The following is a 17674-nucleotide window of genomic DNA, read 5'->3' on the forward strand; positions in this document are numbered from 1 at the left end:
CTTTTATTCTAGCAGCACTGTTCGAGATTTCTCGAAGGCTACAACAGTAGTGGTTTGGAAAAAAAAAAAAAATAAAATCAGACATGACCTTGTTTATGTCAGAGCGGCCCAACACTGTGCTGTAGGCTCTCTTCTTCGCTCCTCTTCCTCTGTGTCCGCTCACAACGCTGAAGTAATCTCATCTTGGATCTGAGAGATCAACATCTGGGACAACACGATGCCAGCAATCTAGAGGACAGAGGCAGCCACTTTAAGTTACAGAGCACGCTCTTCTGTAAGTCTTAACAGCATGCGCCGAGCATCCCCCGGTCCCCCTGGATTGCTGCTGCGGAGCTCCTTCGGCGCAGAGTGGAAACATTTCAATGAGCCTGGGTTACGTCACCGGAATACACTCGGCCGTCGCTCCTAACGGGATTATGTCACATCTCTCAGATCAGGGATTTTGCATATTTTTTTGTTGCTTTTCCCGCAAACAGCAGTTTGATCAGTTCAGCGAGGTTCTGATGTCGGCATGTGCAACGAGAGACAAAGGTTTGTCGCGCGGTGTGCATCAAGGCGACTCGGAGCACTGATACAATTGTTTTGACAGGAACTCGCCTCCCCGCGAAGTAAAATCTTTGGGGAGGCACTGGGCCCGGTAGTCAAGGCGGAAGACCGAGCGGCACCGCGGCGTGATAACGCAATGTGACAGCACCTGAATCAGTTCCTTGAGCAGGCCGACTAATTATTTAGCCCTGAGGTGGCAGCGCTTGCTATCCAAACAGCCGCTTTGCCCTGCTCTCCCCCAGCCGCGACTCAGCCGGCGCTGCAAAAGCTACGTGATTTTGCTGCTTATAAAAGGTTTCTCTGAATAAAACTTTATCTTCTATCAATAAATCGCTGTGGCAAATTGTGCCATTGCATTTACTCAATTGTTTTAACCGTTGAAATTTTTGATGTGATGAAGAATAGTCTTCTTCTCTAATAAATTGACTTCAGATCAACTAAATCACATTCTGATTATTTGTTTGTGCATTTATTTCAACTTATAGTTCATTGACAGATTGAATTGTGTCTTTATTTACTGAAATGTTGACAAATTCAGCTCCGTGTTGCTTACAGGATAGGACACTTCATTTTTATCCTGCCGAATTTGGTCAGGGCGGACAGCCCAGGGTGATACAAGCCTGTAACATTGACAGAGGAGAGACTTAAACCAATCTGCCAGACCACAGTCCAGGTTACACCCCCCCGAGCTATTTATCATGGTGAACCAAAGCCTTCGTTTCTCAGTGTTCTCTCTTTATTTATTTAAAACCCAGAGATGTCAAACCACAGACTCGAAACCCCAATCTTAAAAAAAAATCCTATTGGCTTGTATAAAATTAGGCTTCCTATTAGCTCATAAAACGAGGCCCCCTATGGGTCAATGTAAAACAAGGCTTTCTGGACAAAAATAGTCAACACTAATTGGACAAATGCACTGTTCTGGTTGAAGCGCACAGATTCACCTTTTCAATTCTCATAAATCAAGATTTATTTTCTTCAAGTTATCTGTAATAAAATGGCATCGACTGGAAAAAAGATTCTGAGCCGCTTGTATCCACTTGACGGGAAGAAATTATATTTTCTGATTCTCTGCTGATGTGAGTATTATTTGATTTGTGTTTACAGGGCTCAAAATGAGTCTGAGGGCAAAGTGGGTGGAAGAACAATCTTTCATTTTCTGTTAACGTGCAAACACTATGTGGCGTCGCAGGCTGCCTGTTGCAACGCAAATAGATCGGCGCGAAATTCATGATCAAGTGTCAAGACCCGAGGTTCACCCTGGCGACGGTTGTCATGGTAAGAAATTCTGCAGATTTTCATTTTTCCTGTGTTTTCCACAGCTAAAGAGAAAGTGATTGGCAACTCTGACTGACGGGGGGGTCAGAGAGAGACGGGTGGCCGAAATTTCCCCAACTGAAACCCAACACATTCAGTTCCGGGAACGCTCCCTCGTCGACGGCAGCCCGCTCCTCTACTTGAGGAATACTGGCTGCTGACTAACTGAGCGTTTCTGAGAGCCTTTGGCCACTTAAACGCTCTGCTGCGTTGATGGAGCAGGGCGGTGTCAATATGTCGAAGGCCGAGCGTTCGATCGCGGGGAGCTTCCTGTCGATACTTTCATTGAGTCCTTTGAGCACGTTAGGCTTCTTGAGGACGCCCACTCTGGTTCCACCAACGCTCTTGGCTGGAAGGGTCACCAGTGCAGGGAAAAAAACTGCTCCTAATTAGTGAAGAGAACGCCTCAGGTGTGTGCGCTTTAGATTATATATATATATATATATATATATATATGTATATATATATATATATATATATATATATTTATACGCACATCTGTATTTTGGTACCTGAGGCAAAGCCAGTCCCAGGGCGAGTGCTCCCACCAACAAGAGATGGGACTCGATCCAAATCACTGCCCGGTCGGCGCATCCCACCGGGTAGATCAACTTGTTGGCGTCCAGGTACTTCTGGGTCTGGACGCCGAAACCGCACATGGTGTTGATCACTGCCTGCGCACGACAGAGAGAGAGGGAGAGACGGCGGAGACGCGGTGAGCAGAAAGTAGGCAAAGCACTGGGAGGGAGTCTTGGCAGGCGCCCACGCTTCCCTTCACTTGCGCTAGCTCGCGAGGACATTAAGCATTTTGGCAGCGGAGGCAATGTTTTGCAGAACTGCGCTGACAAGAGAATTGGAGTAAAGAGGGTGAAGACAAAGACAGGAAAAAAAAAATCCATATGATGTGACAAGCGCTGCTACCGAGCCCCCTGCGAGGATAAGACCAGGTGCAGTTGCTGGTTGTGAGCAGCAGGGTGCAGCACTGCGTCAGCTGCTCTGGCACTTGATTTTTTTTTTTTTCCAGCCTCTTGTAGGAAAAGGTTGCTTTGATCATTTTTACCACGTGGGCCGATGTTGGATCAATATGCACGCGTCACGACTACACGGACTCCTGAGTCTTCAGTCGCTCCACAATCCGGAGGAAAATGTCATCGCTGACAGTGAGACAAGAACCTCTGGGTGTCCACATGGCCGTGCGTGCATTAGTGAAGGCCGTCATTTCTTACGGGGGTGCAGTAGACTGCGTTTCTGCCTTTTTGTTTGAAGTATATTCATTCAAACGTATTAACCAAGCCGCAATCTTTGATCGTGTTCTTCACTATCAGGTTGCATCTGTTGGTCAGTCATGATTAACATTCCCACATTCTTTTTTTTTGTGCCACAACTTCCTGTCATAATTATAATGTCATTAGGTCCATTGATGTATGACAAAGTGACCTCATGATGCACACACCCCAAAGACTGTTTCACTCGTCAGGACTTATCGCTTCCGATTTTCCACAAGGGAGTTGGGACGGCGGGGGGGGGGCGACCGTCAGACCAGCTCTTTGTGTGTCACTTCAGGAATTATTGAAAAGGAAAGCAACCCAAACCGCCAGCGAGAATTTATACCTGTGGACGCAGACAGGTTGCCCGCAGGCAAAGGCAATAAATAGCTCCTGCAGTTTGGGCTCGCCGGGCGTCGAAATGAATCAAATGGTGTTTGTCACCGCAGTGCAAGTCTCCATTCAGCTTCTGCAGCTGTCATCTGGAGGCATCACGTTTGGAGACGCCACTCGATATTATGTGCGAATGAGTCACTGTATGAGTCGACACGCCACAATGAGACAAATTGTTCTCTTGGTTCACCCATTAATCCAGCATCGTGCACAATCTGTCTTGTTTCCTTAGCTATGCTGGGCTTTGGAGGAGCTGTTGGCTTTTTACATAGAAATTACAATATACACATTTCAGAACTACAGACACTTGTAGGGATCAACTTGCAACACCCTCCAGCATCTACAGCTGAAGGCTGCTAAACCTCATTCAACAGCTAACACATGTCTTTTGTCTGGCACAAAGACCCAATTCAAGTCTTGTGTGTAGCTACACAGACAATAGCTGCGTTTCCATTACCCCTAGAATTGCGCAAAATCTACACAGCGCAATGAACTGTTAACGTAAACACCTAAACATTGAAAAACCTCTCAAATGTCGCTAAAAGGTTTTGATGCTCTCGTGAGGTTCTTTTTCATATGCATCCATATAGACGCGTAGCGCAAAAGTGTCACGGAAACACTTTTTTCCCCCGCATTTACGTGTCATGGACGTGACTTACGCGGGTCACATGACCAGTTTACGTCAAGTAAAAATGGTGCGTTATGTTTGGATGGAGGAGGAGAACATCTTTTACAAGTAATCAAAGAGAAAAATGTAACAACCATTCTTGACGGAAACGATCGCAAACATAATTCTCGTAAATCTTTCGGGACGAGATGTTACGAGAATTACGGCTTATGCGCTTCACAGCATTCAATGGAAACACCAAATCACAACTGTACTTTGTATAAATTTTAGAAATATCGCTAGTCTATCGATCTAGTCTATCAGTTTTCAGCAGAAAGGAAGTCACGAGGGTAAAACAAGAAAAAGAAAATTGCTCACACACCTCTCCGGGGATCGGAATGCAGCAGGAATGAGGCACGGCGCAGCGCTCGTAGCTGGGGTTCTCCTGCGTGCAATTAAAGTAGAGGTTCCACGACCAGTCTGTGTAGTTGTTCCACCCGCAGCACTTGAACTGGGAGGAGAGAACACGGGACAGGTTTATATTTAGCAACAGGAACACGGCCCCGCTCTTTCCCGCCGTACATCCTGCCAGCGTGGGCTTCTCCCGTGGGAAAACCCAGGTTCGCAGGCGTGCCAGGCCATGCAGATGGGAGTGTGACACGGAATGCGGGGACCCACAGCGCACAGGAACCATGAGGGAGCGTGCGGACCGGAAAAATTCTCTCGCCGGGGCCAAAATAACAGACGGCTCCGAAGCCCACGGCCGCAACGGCCTTCCTGGTTTCACTGTTCCCATTCTGCACGCTGTGAACACGGTTGTGTGACATGCGGCGCAGCAGCCAAACGTGCTCTCGCGAAGCGGTAGCGGGCGGGGAAAAACCTCTTTCTGGATGGAATCCATCAGGTTCTGAAGATCCAAGTCGTCCCGGTAGTGCACGATTGCCTTCTTCACAAACTTCCCCAGAGCATCCCGAGTCTGAGAGGGAGAGCACGGAGTGAAGTTCACCAACAAAATAATAAAATATAAGCTATCCCACGTTCGGACGAATTTTAGTCCGTTAATATTTAATGGCGTCCTTTTGAAAAAAAAAAAAAGAGAGCAAGTTGCTGGAGGGGCAGCTATTCTGCTAATTCCTCCATTAACCAGTTGCGGAGATGCGCGGTGACCTTGGTGCCGGACCCTCTTGGGTTTTTGTGGCTCAGTTAATTACTTTGCTGCTGCATCGGTTGCATAAAAATAGCCTTTGTGACTGGGTTAACCAACTCCAAATGGAGCACGTCAGGATTGTTTAAAAAAAACAAAAAACGATCTGGTAGATATTTCAGATTCACAGACAGGACTTGATTTGCATAAAATTGAGTATGCATAAAAAATGCGCACTCATTCTGTCTTGCAGCTATTGTAATCCTTATGTAAATATATGTACACACGTATATGTCTGTGTGCAAATATTTATGTACACTTAAAAACACATCTCTCTCTCCCCCTCCCTCTCATAATATGAATCTATCATAAATAGTGGTGTAGGCGAGCAGAAGTGCAGAATATTAATACAATTAAAATCATACAAACGTCAGAGTATTGATTGCATTGTGCAGAATATTATTCTTTATTTTCTATTTAGCATGGAAAAGGTAAAAATAAAACTTTTTTTTTATTCCTTAAATAATAGAGGGCTGTGCAGTCTGTCCTCAGATGTAATGTATGCTAATGGGGGGAACCTTATGCTAATTAGTGGCTGAACTTTAAAATTCCATTAAGCTGAAAATTAACCTTGGCGAAGACTTTCGCTGAAGGCTATTTCATCTTTTCCATTACGAGCCACGTTACAACAGGTTATGTTGATTAAAAAAAACAAAAAACAAATGTGAGCCGAATCAAAATATTCCAAATTCTTTTACTCTAAAGTAGTTTTTACTAAATTGTGTTTGGATTTCCCTGTCCCGCCCACTCTCCATGCTCAGACACTCGCCCTCCCCTTCCTCCCTGCGCGGTACAGTGCACTCTCAGGGCTCACAGCCAAACGCCACACCTCCCCATGTCATTAGCAGCAAACTCTCCTTCAAGGGATCTGTTGAAATAGAACATTCGGTTCCACTTTGAAGTGCCAAAGCTTTTGAATCATTTAGCGAGGAAGGATGCTGCAAGGCTTGTTAAACTGCTCTGTTTAGCAGCAGGCAGTCCAAGTGCTGACAGAACGCATGGGATGAGGGAGGTGTCGTCAAGCCAGCCAACTCTCTGACAGACACCAATATCAGCGAATCTCTCCATTGCTATCGATGCGTTTTAATTCTCAGTGGACTCAAAACTCCAGCAGCTGGAGTTTGATGGCTCAGACATATTTGCAGGTGCACAGGGAGGTCCAGGAGATTTGATTGATGGATGCATTTGGGTTGGTTAGCAAGGTTTAGGATTACTGTTCGGGTTGAGTTTGGGGTTAGGATTGTTGTTAGGGAGGGGTTTGAGTTAGGGTTGGGGCTAGGGTTGGGTTAGGGTTAGGTAGGGTAAGGGATAGGGTTGGGCTTGTAGTTAAGGTTAGGGTAGGAGGGTTAGGGTTTGATTAGGGTTAGGGTAGGTGTTGGGTTTGTAGTTAGGGTTAGTGTTGGAGTTGTAGCTAGGGTTAGGTTTAGAGCTAGGGTTGGGGTTGGACCGAGTGTTAGGGTTGGGTTTAGGATTGTTGTTAGGGAGGGGCTTGGGTTTGAGGTAGGGTTGGGGCTAGGGTTAGGGATATGGTTAGCTAGGGTAAGGGATAGAGTTGGGTTTGTAGTTAGGGTTAGGGTAGGAGGGTTAGCGTTGGGGTTGTAGCTAGGGTTAGGTTTAGAGCTAGGGTTGGGGTTGGACCGAGTGTTAGGGTTGGGATAAAGCTTTTTCTCGATTTCTGGATATATTGAGATTTTACATTCTATCACGCTCTTTTTTGCCCCTCGCCAAAAAAACCCTGCAGTGTGTGTGTGTGTGTGATACTACTCATTGTAGCAGACTTTTTCAGACACTGAGATTTTGCCTTCAATCACTTATTGTCATACTAAACCATCATAGAATAGTACGGCTGGCCAGTTGCTCTTTACTTCTTTCTCCTGTTAATGTTGGACCATGCAATAGTGGTGGCAGCCAAGAGGGAAAAAGGGCAAAAAGCGGCATGGCAGACCACGAAAAAAATTGAAGCATTAAAGCACAGGCCGCTCCAAATTGTCTGTCTGTCTGACAACGAATTGCTGGCCGAAGAGCTGAAAGATGTGCTCTGTTACAAATAAACATCTAACACAATGAAAAACTTCCCATCATGGCCCTGTGTCCGAGGTCCATGCAAAGCTCTCAAAGCGTGCCTGGCACTTAAGAGGGCCTGATCTCATGAGACAATTGTTATAGCATGTGCGTGGCTTTAGAAGAGGATGGATTAAATTTAGGCTGAAATCTAAATGGTCGGATTTGTGTGGCGATGGCCTGCGATAAATTCCACGGAGGCCTGGCTTCTCTCGAGGAGGCCTGAACCGGCTGCCTGTCTGGAGTTAGATTCCACTTTAATCTCGGTGCCACACGCAAACACCACCAATAAATTTTGGAATTTAATTCCTGGAAGCAAAGCCCAAAAAGTAAGCAAGCACAAAGTCTCCACTAATCCAGAGTGTCGGAGAAAATCTTTGTTCATTTTGGGTGGCGGCAGGTCCACTGGGTCAAAGCGACTCCCCGCCAGCGAAGTCGAACACAGAAGTGTCTGGAATTGGCTTCACAGACTTGTTTGAGTAAAGTCAAACAAGTAACACGCAAAAGTTGGAAAGTTCTGAAAACTCGGAATTGCCCTTCAAGTGCGTTTCCGTCAAGTGACTTCAACAGATCACCTGGTTGCTCTGTGCTTACTCTTAAAGGGCCAGATGCTCATGTGACAGAGCTCTGTGTCCGCGCAAACACATTCTCACAGAATCAGTGGTTTCAGCAGTGTTGATGCTGAAAACATGGTTAAAAGCAGTGAAATGATAAGTAGTAATTGAATGAATGAATGAATGAATGGATCACCCTTTGTCTACATCAATTTCAAACCAACCAATCAGATTCTTTTGGAACCAGCTGAGCCAGTTCAAGGCCTCGTGCTGGTGCAGGGAGCAACACTGGATTTGCACCACTGACCTGTGGGATCAGAGAGGTGTATGGCGTGATTCAGCTAAAGAGTAAATAGAAAACTTCCCAAAGTTCCTGCTTCATTTGAAAACCAGCTGTGATTGTAAAACTCAACCGCTGGAGCCGGGCCCTCCTCGTTGGATTTCCACAGCAGTTTGCCAAAGTTTCTGACCACTTGAAGGAAGTTGTGGTTGACAATGGAATTTTCTTTATTTCGTAGATGTTAATTAATGAGGTGGTGTCAACTTTCAGGACTCGCAGATGGCAGCAGCTATAATTATCACTATTATTTCCAATGTTGCCAGGTGGTTTGCGCAGGGAGCCGTGCCGACGCCAAAACCCGTGTGACGGATCCAGAAATGAAAGTTAAGTACGGGCACATTTGTGCGATTTACATAATGAAATATCAGCGCACAGGGAGAGCGGCAACACAAGTACCTGATCGGAGTAGAAGAAGCCCAGAATTGCCATGGCCAGCTGGGTGAGGAAGACCAATGTCAGGCTGAAGGAGAACTAGAGAAGGGTGGTAATTAAAATAAAAAAATGCAGCACAGCACATAATCACAACCGACTTGCGGATCTGTTATTGCTCATGAGACGCGAGAGCCTCGGCGATGGCTGAATGCAAATTTGGCTGATGATGCCTCTGAAGCGGAGCACGGGCAGCCTCAACGACCGGCCCGTGGTGCCTTTTTACCGTCTTGAGGAGGCGGATGTTCTCTCGCAGGGCCCCGATGCAGCCGCAGAAGGTGATGAAGAACATGACCACCCCCACCACAATTAGGATGACGGCCGGGTCGACGAGGAACGTGTCCCGCACCGCGTCTGCCAGGGAGACGGGAAACACGACAGGATCCCGTGTTTATCTCCACCTCACCTTCGCTCGGCCTGCACATATTTTCTTCCGCTTTTATATGTATTTATTTATTTATTATCATGCCTGCCCTCTCCACTCTCTTCATAGGCTACTGATCATTTGGGGATTAGTGCAGGATGTTCTCAGAGCACTGACAGGTGATCAGTCCAAAGCCAGGTTAATCCATCCGTCATCCCAAAAAAGAAATAAATGACAAGTCAAAATGAATCACGCTAGAGTGGTGAAAATGGCTAACAATCACTGACCCACTAAACTTCTAAACCTCTAATTCTGCACCGGAAGGCTAAAGGACCAGAAATACAGAGCAAGGACTCACACAATTCATGTTCTGTTTAAAGGCCCCATATTATTTCACCACAGACGGGCTCACATGATTGACAAAAGCATATTTAGCTCTTTAGCTTTATGCTAGCTAGCGCTAGCTGACGTTTCGTCAGACTTCCGCACATCTCGAAGCCACATGAATACCCGGCTGGGTGCGTCAATAACACAAGAGACGTGTCGGCACCCTTTGTGACGTGCGCAAACAAAGGCAAAGCGCTAAACGTGGGACCTTGCAAACGGTAGCCTATCGCTGAACAGACACACAAGTGGGTGTGGTCAAACAGATGGTGCGTTTTACCTGTGGCTTTCTGAATCTTGGCGTAGACCCCGATGGCAACGATCAGCAGGGAGAAAACCTGTTGGAGGGGGAGAGACGCACCAGGCAGGTCAAGGCTGGATCATGTCTTCGCAAGTGACCGGTGCAAAACCCAGACAGTCCTCCTGCTCTTCCGGAGGGAGATGAGTACGTGTTCTACATGTTTATTGGTCAAAATAAATGAACACTTTAACTTTGTCAAAACAGACCGTCAGTGAAAATAGTGAAAAAGAAATACAACGTCAAAGCTTTTTAAGATTGAAGCCAAGAGAGGCCCCCTGGATAGGGTGTGTGTATATATATATATATATATATATATATATATATATATATATGTATATATATATATATATATATATATATATATATTTTTTCTTTTATTGTCACGGGTGCCAAATGAGCTCTACTGGCGTCTTAACTAGTGCAGACTGCTGTGGTCCCCAGCACAGCCGTCCCAACGCACTCACACTGTGAAGACTGGGACTTCAAATGGCGCCAACAGCGCCGTGTCCTTGCGATTGTCCCACAGATAGTTTGGCTTCATTAGGAGACAGTTGGCAGAGAACGTGTCCTCAGTCTTCAATCATCTGGTTGGTTTGGAAGCGGATGAAGATGAGACGACGGTATGGAAAGCTGCACCAGATTTAACCATCACTGTTTGTATGCTTATGGGGGGGAAAAAAATAAATAGCAGGGTCGCGTGGCGATTTTAGCAGCGCCGGTTTAATCATCACCTTCCATTGCAAACATCAAAATGTCGCCTTTCTTTCTCTCAGTTCACAACACAATTTAATGACGGTCCTTTGAAATTTACCCCTGCAGTTGTTCTGTGTGAATCTCTCCGTTGAGTCAGACCCGACCTTGGTTTCAAACTCTATTGTCTGATCCGTGACTGACTGAAGCCACGGTCTGGATTTTCTTTTTCACATTTTTTTTTTTTTTTTCACTTGCGGCACTTTAGAAATGCAAACCTGCGTGGAGAACAAGAGCACGGTGAGATAAAGAAAATAAAAAACCATGACAGAAAAAGGTCAATGATCGAGAGAAAGCGCAGAAAATCTCCTCAGTCAGAGGCGGAGCGGTGCTTTAAAATAAGAAAAGAGAAGACGAAGTAGAAAACACAAGAATGCATTACAGCGGTGAAAAAAAAAAAAAAGAGAGAGAGAAGCACCCAGCGTGTGAAATATTGAACGCGAAGGAGACGTTGGCGGCCCACACTGTGCGTGTGGCGGGTGATGCAAAGTGTTATTTTTTCATTTAATGAGCTCTCAAAACAGTGGCAGCCTCCAGACGCCGGCGGGGCCGCCGCTCGTGCTCTCGCCGCGCTGCTTAAAGGACGCGTCGTGGCGCCGGCGGAGCATGTGAGCTAATAGGCGCCGCGGCTCCGGCAGCAAAGGGGGCGTGAACCCGGCGTGCGCTTTGTCACCGCCAGCTCGTCCTTCGTTTGCACTTTTACACGCTCCTTTAATTACGCGGTGCAGCTGGGTATCGGTACGGTCTGAATGTAGCACAGGTTGGAAGTAACAAAGTACAAATACGATGTTATTGTACTAAGCAAGTAGAGGTATCTGGAATCTGACCTGATGCGTTTAAAAGTATTCAAAGACACAAAAATATGTAATTCACTTATTATTATTACAGTTCAGTTACAGTCAGTGATGCATGGCAGTGGAGCTATTTGAAATATGCCGTCGTGCAGTTCAATAAAAAAAAATGTGAATGATATTTTAAAGAATGTCGGCTTTGGGGGGAGAGGGAGGGGGTCACTGCTCAGTGCGTTTGCAGTACAGAGAAAAATGAAAATGTAGAAAATAACATTGGTTATTGTTATTAATGGTGCAAAGATCCAATAACGGCTGACTGGTCACAACTGTTAGTGATTACAAATTGGCTGTGCTGCAGCTGAAAAAGCAAAGAAAAGTCAAGTAATGAGCGTTCCAAAGCCATTTCGTTTTTTGCAAATTTATCAAAGAATGGAGCGTTTTAGTAATGGCAAAAATATATTTTTTTTACTTAAGTACGTTTTAGAACCTGTACTTCCCTTACGTTTACTTAAGTAAAGGAGTTGAATCATTACTTTACCGCTTACTTAGATATGGATACAAATATCCACACTTTCATGCAAATTTGTATGCAAACACCTTTGCCGCCTCTGGCAGGTACAGCACAATGTGCTTTTATTCCATTTGTGAAAAAAAAAAAAAAAGGATTTTCAAACTGCGCTGGGAGCTGCAGTGTGGACGGTCGGTTGCGTCGCTGCCAAACAGATATTACTTATTTTCTTTGCCAGCCGTCGCAGCCGGACCATCGTTCAAACTTCCTGAATCAGTAATCATCTGCCGGGGCAACGCAGAGGCTGACGAAGCACGAGCCCCCCGGAACGTGTGCCGCATATCGGAGAGAAATGCTTTTTCTCGCCTTTATTTTTTCCGGCTGGATATTCCTCATCGCAGCAGAGCTCCAGCGCCTCCATTTGTCAGGGAAGCGCGACCATTTGTAACGAGGAGACACACGAGCGCGCGTACGTGACCCGTGTTTGGTTTTTCACGCTTTTCTTTCTCTTTTTTTTTTTTCCCCCCTTCAAAAGGGACGAATCGGGGCTTCTCCCCGAGGACTGTGGGCGCGAGCTGGCTGGAGCGAGCCGCGGGGACCCCATCACAAAGGGCTGATGGATTAGGGCGCCAGTGTTCACTCCTGAGCCTCTGTCTGATAAACAAAGTCCACAGCGGGCCCGCTGCCCCCTCCCCCCGATTGGCTCCAAGCACGGCGGGCGTGCGCGACACCGTTTGAATGGGAATGACCGGGGGGAGGGGGACCGGGGGGGGTATGACGAAGGTGCGGATGTGATTTTCTCAGCCAAAGAGACACAATGGTTCCCCCCCCACACACACACACACACAGGGTGAGCCACCGGCGGTGAGGGAGCATCGATCTCCCGGGGAGCTTAATGGTCGTATCGAACTGTTGGCGGTTTTTTAATTCCTGCAACGGCCACGGCGGTGCCGCGCCGACTACGGGAACTTATTCATTGCGTTGATGAACTCGCAAATGATCTTCACCGCTAGCAACGCAACACAGGCGGAATCGATTTGAACGGACGCGGCGTTAATTAAGTCGGAGGGGGGCGGCTGGGAGTTGGTTTGAATTGTTCACTGGGTTTTAAGAGTTGCCAACGGAACGCAGTGAATACACAGGCAGGCTTTGAAGCCGTTTGATTGAGATGTGAGAGCTGAGCTTGATTTCCCCTCCACCTGGGTTCACTTGTACCGTTTAAAACCAGGTGGCGGTTCATTAAAAGGTCCAGTGTGTTAAAAACGGCTTGATTTATGATTTTTATTTTGGTAAAGGTTTAACATGCTGCCCCTAAATACATTCATAAAAGTGTCTACTTGCAGTGCAATAAAAGTAATTTGGTTTTCCTGGCCTTATTGCTCCATAGAGCTCCATAGAGCAATAAGGATCTTGCTCCTAGTTAGCTGCCATCTCGCATCGCCATTTTTTTTAAGGAAGCCTGCCAGACACGACACGTGCCGTCAGGCGGGCTAGCTTAAAAAATTCACACACTACAATTAGTTGCCATTTCAAAGATCACATGATGAGAAAAATGCACCTTGCCAATGTTCTGTGATGATGAAAAAAACCCACCCTGTACTTCTTGAGCCTACAAAGACACACCAATCGCGAAACTGTCCTTTTGTGACATCACAAAGGGCACCGATACCTCATTGCCAGTCCTCCAGACGGCCCAACATAGCATTTTATCGGGAAGCTGGAATTGGATGGGATGAGAAATGAAGTCATGATCGATGTTAACGCCGTAGTTTGAGTCGATGCACAAATGGAAGATGATGAATGAATGGTGAAGCCATTGACTCTTCGGCTGATTATAATTATCTCGCATTTCTTTTAATGTCATTCATTTTTTCATGCATGTCATGATTTAGCTCTTCCGTTGATTTCATTTCTACATTAAACTAGCTTGTATCTGGCTACGGAAACCATCCGTCAACCTTCAGCAGCAGCTCACTTTTCACGTGGGACTCGGTAAAGGCTGTTTATTTATTTATGGTCTCTGCTCTGAACTTCACCCATTTGTTTGTTTGATTGTTTGTTGCTGTACATGCCGGTGTTGTAAAACCGCTGCGCCGCACAGTCAAAAGCAGTTGGGGGGGGGGGGGGGGGGGGGGGGGGAATGCAGATCGTGACTTACAACAAGGTTAGCAGGTGTATGAGGAGTTGCCTGAGTCAACACTGTTTGAATGCACAACCAACCCGAGGCTGCAGTGCTGTGTGATTAACGTGCTCCTCCAAATATATGCATATATATATATATATATATATATATATATATATATATATATATATATATATATATAGAACTGTGCCAAACCAGAAATAGACCCAGGGCGGTGAGGAGGCCCCGTGTTTGTGCTGAGGCTCTCGACGAGTTACTAAAAACTGCATGTCCTCGTGATGGCTTCCTTGCTTTTTGACTGGATAAAAACCCCAGGAGAGCGTCGCACCTTACACACTCTACTCACCCAAAACAAGAAGCTGAAGAAGAAAAGGAAATATCGGATCCAGGGGTTGACGAAGGAGAACGTCTCCGCTCGGTTCAAGTTCAGCTGCCTGTCCATCGTGTCCGTCGCTCGCTTCCCTTCAGAACTGGGCCCGGATCAGCTCCTGCACATACTTGGCCGCCATGAGCAGGCGGGGTGGTGGTGGCTGGCTGTGACAGTGTAAAGCTTAGGAAAAAAACGGGGGAGAGGAGCTAGAGGGTGGGGGGGAGGCATGATGCAGTGACGCTGTCCCCACTGCCGTGCTGGTGAGACCCAGAACCGTCCACGCAGGCACGCAGGTCAGATTACACAAAAATATCTGCGGCCGAGTGCAGCTGAACGGCCTCGGAGCGCTGCAGTATTGTCAGCCTGCTGCCAGATCGCCTGTTTGAACTCGGCGCACAGTCCCATGTGCTTGTCTCTCTGTGTTACGTCCAAGTCACTACGTCCTGCAATGGCGGACCTACCAGCATTTTGACCTCATAAACAGCTCTCAGCTCTCTGTTCTAGTTCACAACCTCAAAGACAAACCACCACCAAACAGTACATTCTGGATTGTAGTAAAATTATGTATACTTGTGTTAGAAAAATAAAAAATAAAATACACTGCTAAAAGTAAAAGTACTGATTCAGTTCTTTTCTTCAAGTAAAAATAAGAAAGCACAGGTTCTGAAATGTACTTAAGTAAAAAGTAAAATGATTTTTGCTATTCATGGAACTAATCTCCCTCCAAAATATGATCCAGTTTTATATTGACAGCCTGGTTCAATTAGCTTCACTTCAAGCAACAACAAGCATTACTTTTAACATAATTTGTATATTTTAAATACAACAGTAATGAGCCGTTTTGTTCCCCTAATATACTCTTCATAAAATGATTCAGGATGTTAGCTAGCACGACTTAAAAACATTACCTTTTTCAACATAAAAATACAATTTGTTACATGTATACTGTTTTAAGTTAACTTATTAACAAGTCAATCAAAATTAAACACAAAGAAAGACATCTTAACTCAAAATTTGATTTTGGACAAGCATTTCTGCCTTCACGTAACAAGGAGAAATATGAGGTTAGTGAAACGGCGCGGAGTACTTACAGTATTAAGTTGGTGCAACCTCCAACCACGTGTGCGTGACGCAGAGAAAACAATGACCACCTGGCCATTTCACACTGCCAGACTGCAAGGAGTGTATACTTTGATATCTGTGTACAAATACAGAGAGTAAAATTAAAAAGTCGTCAGAAAAATAAATATGTTGTCACAATACTGGATTTCAGACTTCGATACGACATTTGGAAAATTATTGATTCCCCCTCCCATACGATTGTAGATACAAGTCTCCGGAGAAGTCATATCGTATCGTTTTTAATTTTCAGTATCCAACAAAAATATCGATACATCCATATTTTTGACAACACAATAAGTCACGCAGAGATACCTGAAAATGCTATCAATGTATTAGCACTTCGTTACTTCCCACCTCTGTGAACCGGCAGCAGACGACGGCTTCGGAAGTGACTTTTTCTGAGAGGGAGGACGTCTCATCTCATTAGGCGACGCCGGGGTGTTTGCGTTTTCAGCCAACCCACCGCTGCTAAAGAGCGATACGGACAAGTTGTGACCAAAAATATCATTAATTCCGGGCTCGGAGAGGTGCGAGTCTCTCCGGCGTTTTTTTTTTTTTTTTAATGAGGAAAGACGTCAGAGCGATTGCAAGCGGCGGCCGAATGGAATCCGTCGCCGCGTTGCAGCCCCTTATCTGAGGATGAAGGTGCGCTGTTTGCTCACCGTGTGGACAGGTTGTTCCAAAATGTCCTTGCGATAACGTATGCGCATTTGTAATCAAAAAAAGTTCCCTACCGTTGCCTCGTCACGTCAAGTCAAAGTGTCTCCTGCGGTGAGATACCCGGACGAAGACGTTCCTTTTGTGCCGAGGCCGCAGCTGTGCTGAGACAGTAATTAGATGCGTTTAGGGGCCTCCTCACGTGTCGGACAACCTGCTTTTTCTAATCTGTACGACAGTTTTTTTTTTTGTTTGTTTGTTTTTTTTTTTACGAACGTGCGGTGTGTCTCGATGTTTGACGCGCGGTTAGGACGTTCATAAATAGATAAATAATCAATCAAACGGAAGAGTCTTGCGTTGTGAGCAGCAGACGAGGAGGAAGCACATCTTTATCTTTTAATTGTGAAAGAATAAACAGTTGAGTTAAATAAAGGACAGAGGACAAAAACAATAATTACTTTTTAAAGTACGTGACCAACGTTTTAAAAGTGATGTCAACCATTTGATGACATCAAATGGGCGACAAGGGTTTTTTTTTTTTACCGTGAGTGTTTGATGTCAAATGGACGACAAGGGTTTTTTTCCCCAGAGACAAGGGTTGTGCCGAGTGTTTCCTTTGAGTTTGGTTCCCCTCCCAAGTGAGAAAATTATACATGAAGTTGTAATGGAATAGGTTGCTTGCATGCATTGCTTGTACTGTTGTATGGTTGGCTTCCTGATATAATGCCTGTCCAATTATGCCTCATTATAACTGCGATCACTTTTGCAAGAAAACAGATGGATTTTTCTGTAGAGAATAGATTCTGAGGTTGGATTATTCTTAAGGGAGCAGCGTTCAGAGAGTTGAGGAGTTCCACATGTTTGAGTTCTGAGAAAATATTTTGTGAAATGAACAAATGAAACCCCCTCACCCCTCCCTCCCCCCAAAAAACAACAATGCATGTCTGAATTCAAAAAGGATTCCAGCAATGTTCTGTACTGGTTGGAAAGAATGGAGAAAAGGTGAACAACTCCCCATTGTTACAACACCGAAGTACCCTTCTCACTTAATATCCGATCCCCACCCCCTCACCTCCACTGTTAATAATGCAGAGAAGTGTAAAAAGTCCTCCTCGAGAACATTACCTCATTAAAACATGCAGTGTTTTGTTAGTGAGTGAGAGATTCATCCGTGTATTTAATGCGATAGTGATGGATGAGAAACAGTTTTAATACTTTTCATTATAAACCTCCCTCACTGGCTGCTGCTGCTGCTGCTGCTGTTGCAGGTTTATTAAAGCTCGACGGGCTGCCGTCCTGCCAATGAAGCAGAGACAAAGACGAGACAAGGTTGAAGAATTACCATGGAGTGTTGATGATGATGATGGTGAAGATGGTGGTGGTGATGATGAGGATGATGGTGTTGATGATGATGAGGATGGTGATGAAGAAGAAGATGATGATGAGGGTGATGATGACGATGATGGTGAGGATGATGATGGTAACGATGATGATAATAATGATGGTGATGAGGACTACAATGATGACAACGACAACAATGATGATGATGATGATGATGGTGATGGTGA

At 45.5% G+C, this 17674-nt stretch overlaps 1 protein-coding gene across 3 annotated transcripts; it reads right to left on the bottom strand.

The window, feature by feature from the left end:
- Window positions 1–89: 89 nt before the first annotated feature.
- Window positions 90–14485, bottom strand: tspan33b (tetraspanin 33b). 3 transcript variants are annotated; one of them, XM_076042689.1, is made up of 8 exons: window positions 14304–14485; window positions 9745–9802; window positions 8943–9070; window positions 8684–8758; window positions 5009–5104; window positions 4511–4639; window positions 2376–2537; window positions 90–228 (listed from the first exon to the last, which is right to left on the bottom strand). In XM_076042689.1, exons 1-8 carry the CDS (start codon window positions 14397–14399, stop codon window positions 160–162), a joined length of 813 nt encoding a protein of 270 aa, XP_075898804.1. In that variant the 5' UTR covers window positions 14400–14485; the 3' UTR covers window positions 90–159. The 3 variants fall into 3 exon arrangements, with proteins under 3 accessions (XP_075898804.1, XP_075898805.1, XP_075898806.1); XM_076042690.1 differs by lacking the exon at window positions 8684–8758; XM_076042691.1 differs by lacking the exon at window positions 5009–5104.
- Window positions 14486–17674: the final 3189 nt, after the last annotated feature.

Source organism: Nelusetta ayraudi, unplaced genomic scaffold, assembly GCF_046127955.1.
Source record: "Nelusetta ayraudi isolate G7.1 ecotype Tasmania unplaced genomic scaffold, CSIRO-AGI_Nayr_v1 ptg000071l, whole genome shotgun sequence".
Taxonomy (NCBI): Eukaryota; Metazoa; Chordata; class Actinopteri; order Tetraodontiformes; family Monacanthidae; genus Nelusetta; species Nelusetta ayraudi.

Coding starts and splice junctions, on each gene's coding strand:
- tspan33b (XM_076042689.1), bottom strand. CDS start 14,399: ATGGACAGGCAGCTGAACTTGAACCGAGCGGAGACGTTCTCCTTCGTC. Junction 8,759..8,942: donor ACATCCGCCTCCTCAAGACG/GTAAAAAGGCAC, acceptor ACCCTTCTCTAG/TTCTCCTTCAGCCTGACATT. Junction 229..2,375: donor TGGGACTGGCTTTGCCTCAG/GTACCAAAATAC, acceptor TCTGTCCTCTAG/ATTGCTGGCATCGTGTTGTC.